The sequence below is a fragment of the Kryptolebias marmoratus genome, linkage group LG9 (assembly GCF_001649575.2).
Source record: "Kryptolebias marmoratus isolate JLee-2015 linkage group LG9, ASM164957v2, whole genome shotgun sequence".
Classification (NCBI taxonomy): Eukaryota; Metazoa; Chordata; class Actinopteri; order Cyprinodontiformes; family Rivulidae; genus Kryptolebias; species Kryptolebias marmoratus.
The window spans coordinates 23627092-23651631 of record NC_051438.1 but is presented as its reverse complement, the minus strand read 5'-3'; the positions used below and the strand labels follow the sequence as shown (position 1 = coordinate 23651631).

The window sequence follows — 24540 nt, the reverse complement described above, 5'->3', positions numbered from 1 at the left end:
CCAACCAACTGACCTAAAACACAGCTCCATTTTACTCTTCATATTTAATGCCCAATAAAATAAAGTCCTTCTTCGATTTTTAATCGTCCAAAACGTTAAAGAAAATATTATTATTTTTCTGCTGGAAGTCGGGAACTGAGAGTTGTTTGTTTCGTCCACCCCTCTCGCTCCGGCTGAAGGTGGTACGGTCCAGAATGTGAGGCTGCACGGTCGCCCCCGCTCCAGTTCATGGTAAACCCGACGAGCCCACTCCCCGGGAATCGAACGCGTCTAACGGCTCTAATCTGGCGCGTGTCGCCGGGATGCTGGAGGAGAACCCGTGAAGCGCCGGAGGGAGCGGGGGCGGGGGTGGGGAGGAGCGGCTCCTTGACCACCACGCTTCTGTCGCCGCGAGCGGAATGAAGGTCGGCTTTGTCTCGTTTACATGTGTTATTATTGGCCGTAAACACGCAGAAATCCGGTCCGCATGAGAGGGGCTCCGTCGCCGAGTCTCAGCCGTTATTTTAAAAGCCCCTTGACGGCGGAGAAGCAGCAGCAGCAGCCACACCGGGAGCCGAACCCCCGAGCCGCGGCCGCTTGACAGGTGCCGTCGCAGGGCTCCGGCCGGAGAGATGCCGCCCGTCCAGAGGACCATGTCTGATCTTCGGACCCGAGCAGAAGGTACGTAGGAGCGGCTCGGCTCGGCTCGGTTTTATGTCTGCGGGGCGCTTCTGAAGACCGCGTTTCCCCTCTGCACGAAGATTGTCTTTGGACCCAAACTGCTCGGAGGCCGTCCGGTCTCTACTGTGGAAGTCCAGAAACTTGCCAGCCGTGATTAGGGGTCATGAAAGTTTTATGCTGAAGTCTGCAGGGACAATAAGCAGAAGGCTCTGTCGGATAGGGGAGGCATGTTGATAAAATGTGATCACCCACTCCCTTCTGCACGTTTGCAGATAAAATTATAGTCATTTATGCACCTCTGAGGAAGTGACCCAGCAACCCCCCTCCCCTCCCCTCCTCCTGACTGGGACAGCCCTGTCCGCCCCCCCGCCATCATGTGATGCTGCTCACTTGCAGCAGATACAACTTTAGAGGAAACATCAGTCCAGGGGAGGATCTCTGCAACAGTGCGGGGCTAATAAAACAGGCTCTGTGAGTTAGGCTGGGACTCCCACTGTTTCACTGCACCACCACTGGTCCTCCCCACCTCTGCTGGGTTTGCCCGGGAACAAAAATTAAGGATGCATTGCTGTAGTTGAGTTTAGCCCCTATGGCTGGACCCTAGGGTTGTGCATCTCTGGTCTGTGGCAAATACGATACACACTTAGATATGCTGCCAACGATTCGATTCGTTAAATTACGTGGGCAGCAAAATGTTACAATTCAGCTACTAATTTTGGTGCAGTTTAGCCTCTAATCCTGGTACGATGCAATTCAGTATGAGTGTGTTTCACCACGTTGAGATCCAGTGCATTATAACACGACAAAACAAAGGTATGGTCCTGTGTCATTTATTGAAGTTAAATATTCACCTAGTTAAAAAGTGACAGATCTTGCTTGAAAACTGCAAGTTTTTATACACAAAAAATAAGGCTTAGTGCTAAAAGAACAAACCTGCCAGCAGCAGACATATTTATTACTCTTAATTAACTCAGCAGTGAGCATCAAGATGTGTTTTCCTACATTATAAAGAATAAAAACAGGCCTGCGGTTGCGTTGTGGTCATTGCCGCGGTCTTGTAATCCTGAGGTTGCAGGTTCGATCCCAAGTTGCAGCAGGAAGAAAGAAAGATTGGTAAATCTTAAAGTTTGCTCGCTGTGGCAATCCCTGAAGAAGGGAGCAGCTGAAAGAACTTAACACAAGTTAAGCTTTTTTTTTTTTCTGGAATATTAGTTGATTTACAGCTTTGAGCACATTTTCAGTGTTTGTTGCTGTTTACGCTGGTGCTGCTGCAGTCCTCTTGAACTTTAGATGTCACTAAAGAGAAAACAATATGGCAAAAACTGCAGTCGGAAGAACGGCTGTCCACTGTTGAAGAAACAAACGTAACCTCACTTTTGTCATTTTTTAAATTTGTGGATGCCTGTAGAAACAAACCTGTTTCTTTACTTTTAATTAGTACAAAAACTTCACCCGATGCGTTTAGATTTAATCTACGCCCGGCCACTTTACGGACGTGTGTCCGTGAATGGGCTGATCCTCACATCCCTACCGGACACATCCAGGATCTCTGCTGGCTTCAGGTGCACAGTCTGTCAGAGTTTCTTTATGAAGTACTTTAATCCCTCACATTACTGGTTTTTGGCTGATCCTAAGCTCTGATCTCAGAACAGTGGCAGAATTTATCTGCAGCAATCAATATTATATCCCATGATTTATGAGGCTTACTGCAGTTTCTATTTTTCTTCACAGTAAATGTAAAGTGCTGCTGTGGTCTGTTTTTTATTTATTTATTTCCCTTCTTTTTTTTTTTTTTTTTTGCTTGGCCCAAGTTTGATTTATAACCTGCTAATACTCAGTCTGACTTATGGCTCATGAGTATATTATTTGGCCACTAAAGCGAGTAGTAGAGTGAATTTGGATGAACCTCGTCTCATTTGCCTGTTTTTATGTACTTCTAGCTAACTCAAAATGTTCTGCTTAAGGCAACATAAACTCACTTTATATTGATTAGGTATCCACTAATAATGTTTTGTAAATGATTATAAATGTTGTTTATCTAATAGTAACCAAACATTGTGGCCATGGTGTAAACACCAATAATATTTTCATGCAGAAACCTCCCATGTATTTACTTCAGTCACTTCTCAAGCATGTTAAATAGCTGCCAGTATGTTTGAAAGAATACTGCTATCCACTTTTATTACGTTGATTCATTCATCCTGCTCTGCCAATAACCTGACACTTCAGATGGGTTGCTACAAACACTTTTGAAAATCAAAAGTATTTAAAAAATTGAAAGTTAACTGTGTAAAGAATCTGTCTTTTATAATCTATAACAATCAAGCTTTAATTAATTTGATGACTGGCCTATTTCACTACAGACAAGTGTAAGAAAAGCACCGGTATATTCTCGAGAACTTCTGCTCATTAGCATTTTTGCAGAACATCATGCACAGCTACAGAAGTGGAACGTACACCTATGCTTTTTCTACTCTGTCTGCTGTGAGGTAGGCTTATTGGAGCATAGTTTGCACAGCCTCTGAATTATTTGAGTGTGTTGTTAGTTGGCCTTCCTACAAACCACCCGTATCTTCTGATGTTGGATACTGATCAGTCCAAACCGTTTCGATTCAGCCACAAATGGTTAGAAAATGGGTTCCACCTTCATCGTCACACACTTGAGCTGAAACCTTCACCACTTTGAAGACTGGTTGCTTCACAAGCTCACCAGAGCTGCAGAGCAGAACAAGGACGCCATAAAGTCTTTGGGTGCGGAGACAGTCGACTACTTTCAATGGCTGCCAGCGGGACACGATGGTGGAGTTCAGATCTGCTCCCCCTTCCACTGCAGCAAATCCTGTGGGGAAACGGTTCACAGCCTGCTAACTGGCAGCTCGCATCAAGCTGAATTTTCCCCACATTCATTTATCCCTGTTCCAGCTTTCAAGAATCCTATATGCTATAAACAGCCACCTTTTAGCTCCAATCTACATTCAAGTCAAAAACCCTGGAGCACGAGATAAGTCAGGCTTGCCTCGTTCTTTCAGTGAATGATTGGAAACAGCTGCAGAGAATAAGTTCTTCCCTGTTTCTCCTCGAACCTGTAACATACACATGCTGCACATTAGGATTCAAACTGCCTGTAACTGTTGTGATATTTTTTTAAGAAAACAATTCAGCGTTTTTTTGTTTTGTTTTCTGGCGAAGTGGCTGGAGTCGGTAGTAGTTCTGCGACTTTAATCTGAAACTGTAGGAGTTTGTCATCTTGTCAGCTTATCTTAACAGTAACTGCGCCGTTATTCCAGAGATGGTCTTGAGCACTGTGCTGGTAAAGGTCTAAATAATTTAATAGAAATATAGATTTTCTCTAAAATTGTTGACCGTGTGGCTGCTGCAGTCAGAAGACTAGGCGCATTAATTATGCAGCAGCTATTGCTGTCATGCTTACACTACTTTTTGAGGTTTTATTAAGTCCTTTACTTGTGTGTACCCTGTTTTCCTCCTGCTTCACTGAAAACAAGAGTCTTGTGATCCATTTTCAAATCACTTTTGTGAATGTTTAATGGAGCTAGCTCGATAACCTGTGTTGGAGCTTGGCCCTTTACGTACATACGTCATGGCTTTATATGAAGTTTTGCTTAATCACGCTCCTGTTGCACAACTTTTTCTTTTTTTCTAAGAACCTAAGTACACTCCCAGCCCTCAGTTTTATATTTTAATCACCACAGTGCATCAGGCAGACTGTTTGTAGCAAGGGCAGCCCTCTCTGCCAGGCTTACCACCTAATCCATCAGTGGCCTGTCCGTCAACTTTTCCTGCTGCACCCCCTCAGTCTTGTCCATCACGTGCCACTTCCCTTCGTGCCACTCTTCTTTACTGTGCTGTGGAAACATCCAGCATCACTGGCAGCCTGTCTGAACGCATTGCCAAAATAACCCCATCCAGTACACTCGGAGTGCATGTGACATGAGAGGCTGCATGTTTAATGTGTGAAGCAGCAGTGCAGGACGGGTACCTCTCATACACAAATGGTGATGTATACAGTAACTCTGCTAAAGAAAGAACCGATCAACAAATCCCACATGTTAAGAGTAGACAGCATCTGGTTTGTAATCTTAGCCTGCATGATTATCTGCAGACAGGTGGAATCCCCTCACAGTTTGGACTAAAGATGAGGAAAGGCAGTTAAATCTGTCATTTGTTCCCCTGCTTTTTAGTTTTGAATGTCAGAATACTTTCTTTTCTGTCAGACAAAGCAGACTGGTGTTTCTTTTAAGCATTATGCCTCTCTCTACATTTCTGTGTGTCTTAAGGTTTAATTTCCAAGTGTCAATGAAGCAGGATGTTCCCCCTGTAGCATTTCAATAACACCAGCTAAGCCTCAGCCTGTCTGAATTGTAGTAACAGCATGAAGAAGGAGACTAGAGGGGGATAGATTTCTCCCTTCTCAGGGGATCAAGAGGTACCTATGTGCCTGGTGGATAACTGGCTGATAATAATGTGGCACAAAAGCCCAATACGGCACTAAATCCCCTGTCTGGGGCCGCTGGTGTGTCATATTAAGTCCCTTCAGGCCTTTCTACTCCATGTGCCAGCACGGGACATCTCTTCCTCTCTGTTTTCCCCTTAATGTCCTTGCCTTCATCAGTTACCTGCAGCCAGAGTAATATGTGTTTCATCAGCTACTCCGTTTCACTCAGCTCAATGATTCTTCTCTTTCTTCAAGGCAAATTGTGTGGAGGAGAAGATGTAAAAAACACTCATGTGCGTCTCCACACAGAGACTGATGCAGACATAAAGCAGATGCACTTACTCAGATGCGGAGACAATCGAGACAGCTCCATTGTTCATTAATGCCTGATGCCATGCTGACCTCAGAAAGAAAAACCCCTGCACTGATGAGTGTGAGGGTCACAGTTGATAAGTTTAGTCATAATTTCACAAGTGTTTATGTCCTAGTAATTTTGGTAACCATTAACTTGACAAAGTGTTAAAACAGAGTTCAAACCATCTCTAAAAACTAATAACAAAATATAGCTACAGTTGTGATCAGTAGTTTATGCACCCATCACTGGCGTGAACTTTCCAAGTGTCAATGAAGCAGGATGTTCCCCTGCTTCATTCATAAATCAATAAGATTTATTCAAACTATTTTTCTCTCTGAGACACACAACTTCAATGAGTTTTAAGAACAAGAATTGGGTGCACTAGTTAAAATTTATTGTGAATTTTTTCTAATTCACACAGGGTCAAATTGTATTGTTAGGAAATGCATTGTATTGTTGGGAAACCCAGCTGTGTCCAAGTTTCATCCGTCTAGCTGAGTTGAGGTGAAGTTGAAGAATTAGGGGGTAGACCTCCTTCATTGTTCCATCCACTTTGTGCATTGCACCAGTACCACTGGCAGAAAAAAGCCTTATCTTCCAAACAGACTTCCTTTCATTGTGGCCAGACTTTTCAGTTTTTGCATCGTCTGACTATAAAACCTTCTCCAGGAGGCAGTTGGCTTGTCCATGTGAGCAGCTGCAAATTTCAGTGGAGCTTGAAGGTGTTGCTTTTGGAGGAACAGTTTTTTTTTTTCTTGTTGGTCACCACCCTCTCAGTCCACAGCAGTGTAAAACTGGCCTAAGGGTGGACAGTGACAATTTATGGCCTTGGTCGTTTTTTTGTTGTTCCTGAACATTTTAACTAGGTTCATGGTGACAGATGATTATTGGTCAATTCAATGAGTTCCTCCAAACAATTTTTCTTTTATTTCGGCAAAGACATATACCAGCTGCAGTCAGTCATGATCACTAACAAGAAACAACAACATAAATTCATTTTTATTTAGCAAAGCTAATTATGTAATGAATTAGGGTAACACATAAGACATTTAGTTTAGTGTTAATCTGAAAGATCTTAACCAAAACAATGAATCATAAACGAAACATTTCGTTATCCTGATGAGTTTTGAGCTGTGCTAAGCATTTAATTAGATCACTTCAAGTTTGTTCAAGATTGTATATTTTAAGCTAGCAGTAAGGAAAATAATCCAGAAGCTTTTATTTAGCCTTTAGTTATAAATGTGCAATATATCAGGTATTAACTTGTTTTTATAAACATGACAGATTCAATCAGGGGGATGTTCTCAACGATTTTTGCTATTTGCTTTGTAAAGTTTTTCTCTAGATTTTCTGTTCTAATGTTCATCTGTGTGATGCTCTCAAACAGCAGGAAAATCCAAAGAAGCTGCATAAGTAGGAGGACAGCCAGGTGTGACTGTGTCACAGCGGGATGATGAGGTCAGGCGGAGAGGTGTTGGCAGGCACTCCATAGGAAAGTAACACCATCAATGGTGGGGAAAATGAAACTCCTCCTGTCCTTGACCCCTCCCTACACCCCTCCATCCCACTGCCAACACCACACCCACCCTCCAAGAGCTTCTGCATTTTATGACCCGCATCCCATCTCAGCTAAATTTATATTCAACTGGGTCACAGTGCTGCTTCTATAGATAGATAGTTTGGTCTAAAAACATCCATAAAAATGTCCAGTATTGTTTTATAATGCAGAAGTTACAGCCCCGTCGACAGGCTTTTTTCACATCGATTTAAAGAGTACTCTGAAGTTTAGTCTGAATAAATGGGCATAAGTGATCTGGACCCAAATCCAAAAACAAGCTACCTCAAAACAAATTGTTGCTTCATCTACATGTTTTCATTTATAATCCCATAGTTTTGATACATATATGGATCATGTTCTATATACAGTGATGCCAGCAACACAAAGTCATCACCTTTATGCGTACCTGTTCTCCTGCAATCAAAGATACACCAGAACTGGTATTAATAGATGACCTGTTCAGAAGACTGAGACCTAAATCAATAAGACAAGGACTGCATCTATGGGCACAGGGAAGGTGCTTGGGTTGTGCAGATGTCTAGCTTCCTCTATAGTTGTGGCCATCAGAGGGAATGATATTTAGTTTTTTTAACAAGCTTGTAAGATCTGACACATCAGGTCCTACAGCATGGATTAATAGTCATTTAGATATTACATCTATTTATAGAAAGCCTGCGAAGGGAATGAGTCTGGTTCACGTTTTAAGTATTTCACCCATGTTTTAAACAGTTTTAATTCTGAAATTAATTACGCGTCTCCATTTGTAAATACCCCAATAATGCAGTCTTTTTTGTTCAGTGTTTAGCTTTTTTATTGAGCAAAACTGACCATAAAAATTGATAGTATTATATGTTTATTCTCTGTTCAGCCACGCAGGGATCCTGGTTGTTGAAAGAAATATTGAATAGTTGCTCTGTTCATCTCTTTTGTTTTGATCTTTTGATGAATCTAATGTCAGTTGTGTTTACTCCATGGTAGTTCAGACACTTGTCATTTCAGGCAGCATGAATAAACAGTCATATCATTTGTCTCCGGAGCCGAGTCTTACTGAACAAGTCGGACATAAAACAACAGCCCGGTTGTCACATCTGATCCGTCTAACCCTACAACAGTAACAACCATTGACTTGGTCTGTTGCAGCTGAAAGAAGCTGCTAAAGTAGTCCCTAAAATTTGTTTTACATGACTTAGTACAAATTAGTACAAATTAATGAAAATTTTACCTTTCAATGAGTAAAGCACTGGTGCATCTTTCATTTTCAGACTGACAGAGGGAAATTGAGTTGCAGCAGTGAGAAGAAAATCTAGCCATGATGATTTGTGAGAATTTAAATAGGCATTTAAAGTTTAAACAACTTACCATGAAGCCCACATAGGAAATGTTTCTTTTAGTGACGCACTTTTGTCGAGTGCTTTGAGCCAAAAGCAAACTAACTACAAGACGCTCTCGGGTATCTACACTGGTTTTGTGTTTAGTTTTAATTGGCATATATTAGCATGTGAACAAGCTGTGATAAGATATCCCTAACGTCAGCATTTTAGCACGCTCGTTTTCAGCATGTTGAAAAGCTGGTGCTTCAACCACATGGGGCCTCACCTCATTGGAAAAGGTGTTCATGCTGTGTGTGTGAGTGTGTGTGTGTTAATCCAACATCAGTTTGATACAGTAGGTGTGGTTTCAGTGAAGATGAGGAACACTGCCAGTGTGGCTGGCATTCAGAGTTTTCAGATCTTCCTTGTTTTCAGGCCTTTTGAATTGTATATACCATACGCCCTGGCTTTTGATCATTCATAAAGTCGCTCACAGTGCGACGGCTTCTCTCCCTGTAGATCCCTCGCTAAGCTCAGCCGGGCCGGCCCTGTGACGTCACTGCCAGCCCCAGCTGCCTGTGCTGTCCCCGGACTTTCCGTCCTACCATGGTCTGCCTTAGCCTATGAGGAGCCAGACTGAGCCAAACAGGAAGGGGGGATTAATTCTGCAGCTGTCCTGTTGTTGTTGTTGTGAGTGGCGGTCACAGCACTGTGATCTGATAAGCGACTTATGGATGTTGCTTAGATTAAGGCAGTACCTGCAGTCCCGATCAGCCCTTCTTTCCATTCACAAACGGTGGAAGATAGGGAGGAGCTTTCATCTCTGGGACTTCAGTTACCATGAATAGACTGTAGCTGCTTTGTCTACTGAAATATTCATCTAGCCTGAATAATCATGTAGAGATCTTTCTTTAGCAGCAGTGAGCAGATACAGTAGTACATGTTATAATAAGCTCTCTTGGCAAGGAGACAAAGACTTAAAAATTATATCAGTTTGGAAATAATTTGAGACTTATAACAATAGGTTAGGATAGCAAGCTGACACGGCTGAACTCTTTCAGCTCTCTTTGGGGTTTTGTTACATTTTGGCCTATATGTGAAACATTTCCATAAATGCCAAGTCACTTGTAATTCTTCTGTATTTTGTATTTTTTTTAGAGAAGTGTATTTTTGTTGATCTTGTTGTTAGTGACTGCGGTTTGGCTGCTTTTCATTTGCTGATGTTAGATTAGTGTTGTTGGCTTCAAGCAGCACACCCCCACCCACCTTGTTATTATTGAATACATTTTGTGGGAGCCTGATTCTGTCAATGCCACAGGCCTTTTCCCCCACACTTTATTGACCATCCTATCAGTCTCCGGGGCTCATCAGTTCTTGTTCTGTCTCTGGGTTGGACTGAACAAAAAATATTGTACAACTTGGGATTTATTGATGCCTTTCTAAAGATTTATGGATCCAGTTAATTCATCACAGTGTGATCAAAGATAGAGTATGTACTAATTGATATTAAACATAAACCAAGTTTCTGTCCTAAAAACAAAGCAAAACAAAAAAACAACACCAACAGGTTATATGCCAGAACAAGAATATTCTGTAAACTTTCTTTGCTTTTGTCTAAAATGAATATTTGACATGTTTGTTCATGTATCTGTAATGAGGAGTGCTCGGTAAGGCTGACAAGACTAACAGGAAGCCCAGCATGTCTTGGCCAAGCCTTCCTGAACAGTTTTTTTCCCCCTTCAATTGAGCACCCTGTCCAAAATGCATGCCCTTTTGTGACTATTGTTCCACCGGTCTGTATATATTGGCTGACACAAGCAATAATCTTGACATCTGGCCTTCATCCAAATGCATTTCAACTCTTGGAGGCAAAGATCCTCCCTCTGGAGGATTCCCCTTCAAGCTGTCTGTTTTCCTCTCTGTTTCTTCTGAGCTTTATTTAGCGCTTCGTTATTGTGGTTCAGTTAGCCAGATACGATACCGATTAGATATTTTGCGCAGTGTCTATCTATCTAGTGTGCCATTTTTGCTAGTTTCAGTTCTTACAAAGACATCTGTGGCAGCAGCTCACTAAAATATTCACAGCCATATTAGACCAGTATTTGCTGCCTTTGACAACTTTTGGGCTTTTCTTCTTCTTTTGCTCTCAAATCCAATTAAAGTGTTCAGCCTGTAGCCTTTAATTGGATCAGGTGTGTAAGAATAGATGCTGCAGCAAAACCTGATCAGCTTGTGAATGCTTTTGCATAATAATAAATAAAATTGGTGATCATTTCAGTCATTACCATATTCTCTTTTTAAATTGCTCAAAATTTGCAAGATGTATTAGACATTTTGTGCAAAGTCAAGGAAAGAACCTCAGTATTATTTTAAACTGTGAAGATTACTCAACTTAATGAATGAATATATATAACTTCTACCATCCAAGTTAAAAATGGAGGTGATATATTGCAGTAAAAGTTACACTAAATGCTGTACGAGTTGAGCAAAATCATCTTTAACTATTTATTATGTATCCAGTAATGGCACACCCATGCGTTCTCAAATAATTTATTAAATATTAGCACATAGAAGGTGCTCCAGTGCAAATACATTTATTTGCCCAGTTATTCTGTCAGCTACCCAGTCAGTATGTTTCTGTCTGCTGTCTGAGCCTGCCTGTCATCCTGCAGATTGACTCCACCCTCACTGTGTCGTACTGCTGCTTACTAAAGTTAGTCCACGTTCTGCCTCCCAGCCTCAGTCTCCTTGCAGTAATGGCTCCTGAATTAGTTTTCCTCTTGCTGTAGGTTCTGGCTGGAGAGGCCCTCAGGCTTGCTGTTGATGCAGCGGAACAAAAAATATCTGGATTTGATGGACCTTTTTCTTTACTTAAAGCAACACAAGGACTCTATCTTTCTTTTTTATTTTTTTTTTAAACTTTGGGCTCTCTCAGAAATGTGGAGTATAACAATGTTTTTGTAAATCAAACCCCCAACTGAGCCTTGCTTGTGGAAATCCATACAGTTAAATCTGTTGTCATGCTGGAGACGCCAGAAGAGACTTCATCGGAAACTACCAGAAGTGCCGAGCAGCAAGGTAGGAGGAAGTTACAGGACCTCAAAAAAATAAGAGTGTACATTTGAATACTACATCACTGACAAATGTTACATTCAACAAAAGACAAGAAGCAGACAAAAATGAATAATTTCTTCTACAAGGATTACTTCTTTATTGCTTTAAACTGATCTTATTTGGAACTTGTGTCAAACTTAACAACATAACCTCTAAAAACAAAACAATTAAAACATTTTTAAATGATTGTGACTTTTTTATATTTATAAATCTACACATCAGCAACTTTGTCAAAACAGTCTAGTAAAATAAAAGCAACCAAAATAAAAGAAGCGAGGTGATCAGCTTCATCAGGCTGGTTTCTGTCATTCATCATTTTTTTTTCCTCAAGGCTTGCAAGCAAAAGCTAGCCCAAGGTTTACTCTTTTGAGTTCTTCTTCTTATCTAAACTTTAATTTAACTTGTTTAGACTTGATTAAACATGTATCATTCTTTATTGTCGGCTTCAAGTGTTCCTGTAAAGCGAAACTAATTTCTCTTGATCTTGCCAAGTTATGAAGGGCAGTTTCTCAGCTCCTTGGTGCTCCGAGGCAGTTTTGGGCCCGGGAATGTGCAGAATAAATGGCAATATCCTCTCAAAACAAATCAAAAGCCCATTGTTTAGGTTTCACATACTTCTCAAAAGTTGACTTTTGGTAGACTATTCTGAGATTGCACTAAGGTGTGCCTAATCTGAGGTTTTTTTTTATTATTATATACTTTTTGTATTCATACCTAGATTCAGATATACTAAAATACCATTGAAGCAGTGTCTCCCACCTTTAGTAAAAACAATTTTAAGCAAACTTCTTCATAATATTTGAGCCATTTGGCTAACAGGCTGAATAACCCTTTGCAGAGGTACTGGAGAGGTCCTGTACTGTAAAGAGTCTAAAACAAAACAAAACAAAAATATCATTTTAACAATTTTCTTTCAGTCATACTGTACATACAGTTATTTATATATTAATAAGTTTGTTTCCAGGTCTTTGTGTCAATGCTGCTAAAGGAAAGAGAGGGGAAAAAAAGTTTAAGGTCACTAAGAAGAGTACAACCAGCAACTGGTGCATTGCAGCACCTGGCCTACTCCAGCACTGTGGCTCCTGCTGCGAAGCCTCATTCAGAACTCAGAGACGCAGCATCAATCACATCTACTTAACCACCTCCACTGGGCTGCTGCTTCACACGGGTCTTATACTGCAGAGACCGTCACCGTCTACACTAGTCCCATGTTTTTACTGTCAACATGCAGTAAACGCTAATTCCTTGATAACCAAATCTGCTCAGAGTTTTATCTTTGTTGAAAACTGTTTTCTAGTGTACAAGAGCCATAATCAGTGTATAAATTGGTGTATAGCTGGTTTCTGTTGATATCATATGGAGTAGTCACTTAAATGCCACCCGATGTGTTTTGAGGAATAATTTTGAAATGAGAGAACAGCAGAAAGAAAGAGGACTGGAATGTATTCACACGTTATAAACAAACCTGTCTCTTTGAATTTCTTGGGATCTGGGTGCACAGTGTTCACCCCAAACTGCTTTCTGAAAGTTGGGTTATCAAATTCTTTCTTCAACTTTTAGGTAATGTTTATATATAATTTGTGCCTGAAAACCATTGTATATAAAGAGTAACACACAAAATGATTTACTTTATTGTATTTGGGTTCAGAAGCCTTATCCTTCTTCAGACTTGGTGAGGCAGCTTGGTTTCGAGTAAATGTCCTTTCCTCACCTTCGCTCAGTGCAGTTCTAACCACCTGTCATTACAGCGTTTCCAGGTGAACTACTGCATGAAAGTTGTTAATTTGGGCTTGATGGGAAATTAGCTTCTTGACACAAGACTGAACTGTAACGTTTGGGTTACCTCTTCTCAAGGAAGAGCCTCCATACCACCAAGGCTGTGTTAAAACAGTACATCAGCCCCTCAAATATATAATGCTCAGTCACATGGCTTTAGGTGGAGTTTATACTTTTTCTGTAAATGCGTACAAACTACATAGATCAAAACTTTAACTTCCACGGAGATGAACCTGTTGGAGCAGAAGATTATAACCAGCCAACATCTCTCTGGCTGCACACACAAAAATAAACAAGTAAAGTAGAGGGAATCCTTAGTACAGTAGTACTGTATACATACAGCCTGTACTGGTGAACAGTGGTGTACTTTGTTCCTCTACATACTGTAAGTTGTAGACACCACTGCTGTCCTAACACACTGATTTGCTTCAACAGTAATCCGATAAAGCACCTTTGCTGATGTGACATCTTGCGTAACAAGGTCAGGATAACCAACCAGTGTTTTCCCTGGCGACCAAATGACTACGGCAGCTATTTATTTTTAGTGACAGAGCACATGGTAGAGAGAGAAACCATCAAGAGAAGATGTTAGGAGAAGTTAGATACTTCTTTAGTATTTTTATGCTAAACATTTTGTAACCAGGACTAAAAGGAGCCATGTAAATAATCTAAAAATATAAATTTGGTAATCCTCTGGGCGAAGCTAAGTGGACTATTAAAATAACAAAGGCTGTAATGGAAGATTCAGGGTTTGTGTTACATGAGTGAGAAAGTGTTAGATGTAAGGTGAGAACAAGAAAGGAAGCAAAGAGAAGAGAAAGTGGCAGCTTTGACTGAGAGGACTGCGTCAGTTTTCTACTTTGTTTCCTTGACATGACATGAAGGAAATACTGCAGTCCAGGCTAGGGTTACGACTGGGTCATATCATGTAGTGACTCAGGTTACAGTACCTCAACACTTTGAATGTTGTTGTTGTTGTTAACGCCTCAAGAAGCTGCATTCTCTCACTCGCTGCCTTTTTTCCATTTTAAACTAAATAGTTTCAAGTAATAATGTTTGTAGATATGAAAGCTATGCTATGACTGCTTTACCTCACTTCCTCTGACACCACAACCACTCCACATTACTGAAGGCTGTCCAGCCCACTGAGGATCACATTCATGCAACCTGATAGTCCAGGACTACGCTTGACTTTAGAGTTTTACAGTGGTGCTTTCTTGGGATTGCTGTGGACAGTGTTACAGATATATTTCATTCAGCTCAGTTCATTTCAATTCACTTTAATTATATAGCACCAATTCATGACTAAAGCTGAGTCAGGAAGCTAAACAAACAAGCAAAATATGCAAATACAGCAGTCTAAGCACAGGGAAAGTGTAATTTGAACCCCATGAGCATTTTTAATTCTCTTCTTAAAACAAGACTGTAAAAGGGACTTTTTTCAGTAAGAAAATGTATTTTAGGTTGGTAAAATTTTACTTTTCAGTCTTGATACTTTAGTAGAAATCATTAGTCAAACATATGAACTGCTGGAATTATAAAACAGCTGGTATACACATAAAGTATAATTTTAACTAAACATTATTTTTAGCATTTATAAATTAATTAAAATGTTTTAAAACACTGAAAATAGGTCAGATATATCTGAACATAATTTATGCTGAAATAACTGATGCAATCCCTGTCTTGTGTTGTTCCCTCCATATCATCTGGAGGGCTTTATATTGGTTTCTCAAATATAGTTGTGGTATTTTTCATTTTAAATCACACCCTGTAAGGCTAAGAGACATGTTCAGGTTTCAGGGGAGTGCCAAAATAAGAAAGCTTATCTATTATGGGGACAAGTGGAATTTAGTAAAAAATATGTTGTTTAAATGTGTCTGAGTTTATGTTTTTATCAGTTTTGTGAATCCCATTGGTCATCCTGTCCTCGGTAGGTTTTAAGCACTAGAGAACTTTAGTTCAGCGTCTGTTTTGTGTCTATCTAACATACGTATGAAGGGCGTAACTGCTGAACAGAGTTTGCATCTGTGATGTTAGATCTTGGTTACAAAGAAAGCCACTTGCCAATCAAAACTTGCAATAAGTTACATGCATAAGCATTGTTGCAGCCCACATGCAGCCCCCATCAGGTCTCAGTAGTGTTTATTTAGCCAGCAGAGTTTCAACCTACTTTGTTGAACTCAGTAGGAGCAAAGCGGGGCCTTGTGTTTCCACAGATGTAGGCAGAGTGTTTTACCCACGCAGGGAGAGGGTTTTCCAACACAGAAATGTTGCTTCTCCCAATCCTAACTATTATATTCAGAACAGGGAAAATAATTTAGAAATGACAGAGTTGTCAGTGCTTCATTTTCTGCATCAAAAACTGATGATTGATTCTTAAAATTGAGGTAATGCATGTTTTTAGTAAGACAAACACTGAGAATGATGAAGAAATAAACATGATAGTAGTAATGCACATGTTGAATTTTCTGGACTCCAGACTGAGGCAGATATATTTTATTTTGATTAGTTTTGAGGACTCTACCCAACAGGAAATTCTGAGCTTTAATCACACACTTCCTGCAACAAATAGTCCTTAAATATAAGCATGGAAATGCCTGAAATGTGTCTAAACTAATGAGACGAAACACTGATCATCAGAGGCTTTGTTTTTTAACTTCTGATTTAACTGTTTGTGGAGGAAAAGAACAACCTAAACATTAAACTGAATGTGAGCTCTAAGATTATTGAAGTTTAGCAGAGGGACTTTGTATTTCTTTACTTTTTCATCCACCTGCTTCTTCCATTGGAAGCTATCAGCCAACCAGATCCCATTTTCTCTGTGGACGTGGCTCTAATGCCTTTAATGCCTTTAATGCCTTTGTTAGGAGTGATAGATGAACTGAAACTCATCAAAGATTTGGAATAATAAAAATAAATGTCGGGCTATATATTTTTTTTCTTTAATTCAAGCTTTTTGTGGAAGTTTTATTCACACAAATGAAGCTAATAACAGCTAAAGTGTAACTTTTAGGCTCATCCCCCGAGCCACAGATAACCAGAGAATTATCAGTGTTGTTTTCACACTGTTAATATAGCACTTATATTTTTGTACTTAATTATATAACTTTCTCTCCATGAAACGTTTGTGCTGGAGATAATAGTAGGAGAGCTGGTTTCACTTACATGTCATTTGTCAAGCTCTTTTTACAAAACACTTTCTCACTCCATTAGGAGAATAGAGTAATTTTAAAGTAAAGTAAGTTTCTATATATCTTATTTGGAATGTCCTAGACACCTTTCTGAAGAATGTAATGAAAAGAATGCTTTCAAGGCCCTCTTTATTTGCTGCAGTGACAATAAAAAGGTAAAAGGTTTAAATTATGCTGTATAATCAGAGCCTCTTAAGTAGGAATGGGCATTTTAAACACAAAACACTCTTTGTGTTTGTCTGTAAATTATGTGATTTTTCTTTGAGTGTTCGACCACTGAGTTCTGCAGCTGAAATATCCTCTAATAAAACAGAAGTTTAGGACAAAATGACAGCAACAGACGGGACGATACTATAAGTTGTTTTTAGTTTCTTTTTTTTCAGGAAGGGTGGTGAGCAGGAAGTGTGTTTAAAAAAAAGTACAGTCAGTTTTTCAGACTTCAAAGACTCCTTTGAGGACTTTAGGACACATAAAAAAACCACAAAACTTGAGAAACTATCTATCTTTTGTTTGTTCTTATGGTGTTGTTTATTTTTTAACTTTAAACGAATATATCCTTTCTTTCATCCTGCAGGATATGAAAAGACAGAGGACACATCAGAGAAGACATCACTGGCTGACCAAGAAGATGCTCGACAGATATACCTCAACCGGCCTCAGTTCACAAAGTTTTGCAGCAATCGAGTCAGGTAAGGAGGGACGAATGCACAGAAGATGATGGGAAATATCAAAGCAACTTATACATTTCTGAATTTATGAGGTGCAAACAGTGCTACATGTGTGGGAGCATTGAGTCTGTCTGATTGTCGTTTCTCTCAAATGGAAATTTTGTTCTTTAGTTTTGTGTGGTGTGAAATCAAGTGACACCCACTCACAATGCTGTTACAATGGTAACTAAGAAATGGGCACAAAAACAACTGACAAACACAGTATTGTTCTTCACTAAAACCAGAGAAACAGGACACAACAGTCAATCCCTCGAAATGTTAAATCTGCGTTTTGTGAGATTTATAACAGAACAAGAAGACGGCCAAGGCCTTTTTTCCCATCTGATAAGAAGCTGATGAGCTCCTGTGTTTACTTTTTAAAGTGTAATCTCAGCTGAGTTTCATGCTGAAGCCTTTTTTTTTTTTTTTGGAGTAAATAGTTTTTAGTTTTGACCTGGTATTGGTAAACCAGCAGTCTTAAAGGCTTTCGATGGTGACCTGAGGTGTACCAAGCAGTAACCTTGAAACCCATAAGCAAAACAGTTAAATTATGGCTGGATTTGACTGTTTAGACTTTCTGTAATATCAGTCTGGTGAAGATTTCACAGTAATATTGAAAATTTCGACTTTTATACGTATTTAGTTCTTTGTGCAGCAGAGAAAGAGAACGAGCTGTTTAACAGGTACAGCTAAAGCAGTTACTTTAGTTTTATAAATTTAAATAAAATCAAATTATAAACGGAATCAAGATTTGTTTCACCAGCAAGTAATTTTACATGTTTCAGACTGACCTTTTTATCCTGTTGCTTCTCTTTGGGCAGTTCAACCTTTTTGCATCAAAGGTCAAGTTTGTTCAGGCACACCATCAAGAAATATTACTGTTCTCATTCCTGCTGCATGAGCAGCTTCAGATGTGGACAGGATCAGTGAGCGCAGACGTGGCTGTAAACTGAACTGGAACAGTATATATAAAAACACTCGGAAGTGTGTGTAAGGCTGTACTGTTTGTCTTAAGTCTTGACATGGCAAATAAAAGCAAGCAGCTCAGACATTTGCAGAGTTATACAGTTCGTTAAATGACTTAACTATGAGAAAACCAATGACTGCAGATTCTCAATTATTTTGTTTTCTTGAAGGTTTCATATCTTACTATATAAAAGCATATACTTTATTAATAAAAAAAGAATATAAAATCTGTTTTAGAAATCATTAGAAAGTGTAATCTGTGTTCTGAAGCTGAAAGTAGTTTGACAGCTGAACGCTAAAAGTTTACTACAAACACTGATCCTCTTCATTTTATACCTGTTGGTTAATTTATTTGATTTAATAAATAATAGATTAGACATACATTGCATTTTGCGCTGTTTGTCAGAAATGTAAGGACATTATATGACACCCCATCTCCAACAGTTAAGGACTATGAAGAGATGAAGTCACTTCAGCTTTTTTTTAGCTGTTCATTTTGTCAACATCTGTTGAAACTTTGTAAAAACATCAGGTGTAGCATAGTCCTTGGTCAGCTGGGTTCTTTACAGAGTCAGTCCTCTGAGTTGAACTCAAATGTACATGCATGTGCACAGCCTTGACACCTGTATAAAACCACTTTTAGGCACTTCTGCTTTTCAGGGCAGCATAACATCATGTGTTTAGAGCAGGTGCAGACCAATGTTGGGATCATTTGGTGGTTTTTCACTTTTCACAGGGCAGTGATTTTTGTCTTTCTCTTATTCAAAGGACTTGTATATAAAGAGTCAGAACGAGGAGTTATCTGGGTGAATATTTAGATAAATCGTAAGCTGTAGTTAGGTGCTAATGTGAGCCAGTATGTTATAAGCATGACAGTGTTGTATAATCAAACAGATATAACTTGATGTCTACCTCATAGCTACATCAGAATCTCAATTCTTACCTAACTTTAGCTATGATACTATGTGTTTTGTAACACACCAGATTTGGTAATGTATACATTAACATGGCTTATGTTACTGTGAAGAGATTAAAGCAGGTTTAATAGGCAGGACTTCTGATGCTGATGAACTGGCTTTTGTTGAGTTGTCCTCAGATTTCCAATTCCAAATTGTGGTCAAAGATTTGCCTCAGACCTTGGAGGCTCAGGTTCTTCTAAAGATCCAAATTGCTCAACAAGATTGGTTTCTGTCTCAAAGTGACCTGTGAAGACTCTTCCTACAGGGGCACAGCCTGTGATTAACAATAAATCTAATCCTACAGGCAGACAGAAAACACATATTTCTTGGTCTCACTTCCTCTTATTTATTTTTGCACTGCAGCAGCTCTAAAGTGACAGGCAGCGTCCTCGGCTACCATGGATTGTTTATTCAGCTGCGCTGCTTGCTGGCAGATCTGGTTGTAGTGTAAATGTGATTATTCGCTGAGATGTTGACAGTTCATCCTGTGGCAAACAGGAGTGGCTTTGCAAACCATGCCACTGTTGGGTGTCATTAAATACTGCTTGTGTGGAAAACATGGGACTGAGGTATGAATAGACACGTGGGCAGACACTCAGTGACACAGACACGCACACAGAAATTGCTATAATTGTCTTGGCCTTACTCACCTAATCAAATCAACTTCTCGTTTTACATTCCTCAGTTTATCGGTAGATTTCCCAAACAGTTAAATACTAAACTTCATGTGACAGCCACCATGTCAAAGGACTACTATTTGTAACGCTGCAAACAAACATACAGGAACATGTTGCATTTATAGTTTACTGGTCCAGTCATTGGTGTGACTTTAAGCTGTGTGTGCTGTTGTTTGCAAGACACTACCACTTTAATACCGATCTGACCATTAAATCATCCTGTAGAAATGATGTTTAATGTAATGCATTTAACTCCAAAAATCATTACAGAAATGACAGACACTTAAAGATAACTATGCTTAACATGCTTGACATACTGTTTACATTGGTAGTCATCATCTGTCAGCAGTTACTTAACATTTGCTTCAGTTTGCGGCCCCTGGAGGCCCCTACCATAAACTGCAAACAGCATATATGTGTGTTGTCATCACCAATCAGCCAACATTTAGCAGGTTTTGTTTCAAAGGATTTTCATCACCTGCTAAATGTCATCTAAGTTTTCTGTTCTGTGCACAAGTTATCTTTTGAACATTCTAGTTTTAATGCAGTTAAAAAACATCTTGTGTGTGTTGTGTTGTGTGTAGCTAAAATAAGACGAGACTATGTTATTAATGGCGGTGAAACTGTCCTGTGATCTGTAGTTTGTTGCTATAATTAGGATTTCATGAGGTATGAATGAAGGGTGGAGTTTGAAAACTCATTAGACAAACAGCAAGAGATAAGTGATCTTAAAGAAAGGACAACAGATCATTGCAAGGTAAAAACAATGAAGCCAGCCTTTTAGGGAACAACCATCAAAGCTTTCCAGACATTTGTCGTTGGACCTCGATGGACCAGCTGTTGGTAACACGCCTGAGCACTTCGGTGCTTTAAAACACCCAGTGGGATCGTTCTTTTCTATTTACATAAAGACACTCCATGTTTTTTTTGTCCCACTTGTATTTGCATATCTCATCCAGCCTATTTATTTGCCTGTTTTTACGATCATAATAATAAAACTGAGCCTATTTTGATCATTGCAAATCCACATTTATATCCTTGTTTATATTGACAACATACCTGTTGGACGGAAGGATAATAGAGCTGCACAATATATCCAAAATTTATTGTCGTTGCAAAATTAGTGAGCCCAATATCAGTATCTCAGAGACTGGTTGGACTACAATAAATCACAGGCCATAATATTTCAAGTACCATGTATTCATCTTCTGCATGCTAATTATTTATTTGGTCAATCCAGATGACTCTCACAACTGATATTATCAATGAAATAATAATCAATAATACTGCACATTGCAAGTTTTTCTAATATTGTGGAGCCCTGATAGGTAGCTGGAAGGAAGTAAAGGTTTTACTCTCTTGTCATATGTGAAATCTAAATTCTGCTAAGTTTATTACATTAATATATTCTAGCTTCTTGGCCTTTTACTGATCCAGTCTGAGTTCCTTCCTGTATTATACTTGAAGTACTTGTGTTTGCTTTTAATATTGATTATGTTCATATTTGTAAACATTTAGCCACAAAGTAAAAAGCCTGAATGTGATTAGATTTGTGGTTATTTAGGTCATGGAAAGTAAGTCTGCATTTTCCATATATTTTCTATAATTTTGCATTGTGGTTGTGGTCGTTCTCCAAAGAAAGTGGTTCTAACAGACATGCAGCAGCCTGAGGAATGGCTGTTTGCCTTTAGACAAGCAAGTGACTTTACTGATATCCTGTCTGAATGCTTTGCTGCGAGTCTGTGTATATGCAAAGCCTTGCCATTGGCTTGGCATGCAACTTGTTATAAATCTTCTCCTAAAGTGGCTGCTCTGACTGGCCCCTTTAATGCAGCTGTAAATCAGACTGCTGGAGACCTGGTTGTGGGACGACAGAAAGTTCCTCTGGTCTCAGTATCCCAGCGTCATGGCCAGTCCCACAGGAGCACAGCGACATAGTTCAAATATGTCTCCAAGTCTTTATGCCCCCTCTGCCAGCTCCAGTCTTCTCTCTAATTATTCTTTATTATTTATCATTGCTCAGTGCACTGCCTCATGCACATTTCTCTGTAAGAAGGAGATTGTTCTTGATGTTGTACTTGTATAGCTGATGCAATCTCATGAAATTATATTCCTTTACTGAAAGATGTTAAATTCCAGGTCTGTCTGTCTGTCACGTCACCAGATTTGACAACTAACCTATTTTATTCCTTTTGTTTGTCTCCTGCTCCACCGTCTGCCTCCTCGTTTCCTGCTTGATCTGGATCTTCAGCACAGCCAAATATAATGTTCTCACCTTCCTCCCTCGATTCCTCTACTCGCAGTTCAGAAGGGCAGCCAATGCTTTTTTTCTCTTCATTGCACTCCTTCAGGTAAGACGAGTTCGTTTTGCTGCTTCTGTGACACAAAAATAACCACGAAAATAGTTGAAAGCATCAAGACTGAATGAAGGCTTCTCTCATATTTACAGTTTAGCATCACACGCTGTAGTATGCTACTGGACTTTTTTTTTTTTTTATTCCTTTGCGATGACCTAGACACAGTTTTCTTGAAGGTTATGTCTGTAATTTCATATGCACTCACACACACACTCACACACACACAAACACACTCAGACACAGTGCTTTTTATATAGCCCGATAATGAATAATACATTCAAAACTTTGCAACTTGAAAAGGAAACTGCACTTTACGTACCAACTCAACACACTCACACTTCTTACTATATAAACTGTACAAAACGTGTATCTGCGTCACTGTTTGTGTCAGTGTTTTGGTCTTCTTGTGCACCCTTACTCCTGCACTGCAGTACAGAAACAACTTGTGGTGTAGGGCTATGAGTAATATTGTAGGGTTGGTTTTAAAAGTTTACCATTACATCGGTGTCACGTCTTGTCTAGGGATGGCCAGGATGTGACATGAAGGTGATCTGTCTTGCTTTTTATGAAATAAAGTGATTTATTTACTATTATTTTTGAACTTACAAGATGGAGTTTAACAACATTAGGGCCAGCTCAGGCAGAAATAACAAAGGAAACGCAAATTATCTTGATATCAATTCACTCACAAATATACAAAATAAAAAGAACCAAAGGACAATCTCTTGCTGGTTGGGATGCACAAAGAATGGATGATGACATCATCACCTCTGCTCCTCGCCTTAATGCCGTGCGGTCTCATCAGGCAGCCAATCCACATCCAGCTCTTCAGTTTTGGCTCTCCAATCGTGGCTTGGTTACCTGGACGCTAATTTGCAAACACTAGATGCCTGCACACACATACAAACACACACACACACACACCTGATGACAGCAGTCGAAACAACAGGTTAAAAAAATAAGCTTCATGTGGGCAAATAGTTTTATAACTGTTTAATTATCAGCTCTGCTTCTGTTTTGACTGCAGCCTAACGGTGTTCCACAGATCTCAACATTATTGGCACTGTTTTGATTTAGCGGAACAAAGGCTTTCCAGCAACAAAAAGAAATTCTTTGGTTTTCCTGTAAAAGTCACTACTTGTTCCCTTTAAGAATATCTTAACCTTCAGCCACTAGTTATTACTACGATTCAATTCTGAAATCTCAGGAGTTTAGAGCTTTCCAGGGAACAGAAACTGAGGTGCTTCAGGTTTTGTCTTTCTATGTGAGCTGACAGGCTGTCCCACTTTAATGGGAGCACTGTGGATGGGAAAGAAGTCCATTCAAGCAGCCAGTGTGAATCTTCATTCCCTGCCCTGTCAATGTTGTGACCTTGAATAAAACATCTATGCAGATGAGAGAGACACAAAATCAATTTTGTTCAAATTTCCTCCCAGCAGTGAAACATTGACTGTCTCCTGTGGTCCTGGCTTGGCTTTAATTATGCTGCTATTTAACTACTAAGACTTGAGAAGAGCTGTAATTATCATGTCCACATAACATTTAGAGAGTTTTTTTTAAACATTTTTATGTAAATGTAGATTTAATCTTGTTTGTTTGTTGGTGACATATGCCATTACAGAATTTTTAGATATATTTTTTCCTATACTTTGTAGTTTTTCTGTTTTATTTTATTTTCAAAGTTCAGTAATCCAACAGAGAGGTAATTTACCAATATAAGATTTCCACATCAGTGATGTGATGTGTAACAAGTGACTTGTTGAATAAGACCCACTTGCATAAGGTATTGTTGAAATGCCACAGAGACTATTTGAATGATAGGTTTACCAGTTTTAATAGTCCAGGATACCACATATAGGAGGGAAAGTATAACAAAAAAATTAACTTCAGTAGTTATTTATTGATTATTAATGTATGTTATCAGTTAGCATTGCTCTAACCTATTATAGCTGCTTGTATGGATCAAAAGTGTTTAGGAGGTAAAACAAAAAACTTGGCTTCAGTTAGAATTCAGGCAGTTTGCAGATTATATCCATTTATTTTCATGCAGTGACCCAAAGGTCACATTTCTTTTGCCTTTTTTCATTTAAAAAATTATTCATGTTTTCCCCAACTGGAATAGGTTCTTTCAGATCGGATTTGTTTTTCTGCTGGGCTGGGTCAGCCTTTTACTGAGTCCTACCAAATGTAATAGCAGCGTCAGAGGCACTGAGGCATAATCTTCAGAAAAAAATATCAAAAGTTGACGTAACTTCTTCACTTTTGCTCTTCTTTAGCAAATCCCAGATGTGTCCCCCACTGGTCGCTGGACCACTCTGGTGCCGCTGCTCTTCATTCTGGTGGTGGCTGCAGTCAAGGAGATCATTGAAGATCTGGTAAGAAAAAAAACTCAAGAATCCTCTGATTTTCTGTTTTCAGTTTTTAATTGTAAATTTTTTTAGCTTAGTTTGTTGA

General features: G+C 39.3%; 1 protein-coding gene across 8 annotated transcripts in view; it reads left to right on the top strand.

The window, feature by feature from the left end:
* Positions 1–202: 202 nt before the first annotated feature.
* atp8a1 (ATPase phospholipid transporting 8A1) overlaps positions 203–24540 on the top strand; it is a 90405-nt gene continuing 66067 nt past the window's right edge. For 4 of the 8 annotated variants that reach the window (XM_017408254.3, XM_017408256.3, XM_017408253.3 and 1 more), the window contains exons 1-4: positions 11084–11414; positions 16995–17109; positions 21981–22080; positions 24363–24461. In XM_017408254.3, the coding sequence (XP_017263743.1) occupies positions 11357–11414; positions 16995–17109; positions 21981–22080; positions 24363–24461 (372 nt within the window). In that variant the 5' untranslated portion in view covers positions 11084–11356. Of the gene's footprint in view, positions 661–11082; positions 11415–16994; positions 17110–21980; positions 22081–24362; positions 24462–24540 lie in introns of those variants that run through there. The other 4 variants (XM_025004235.2, XM_025004233.2, XM_017408259.3 and 1 more) reach the window with 2 other exon arrangements.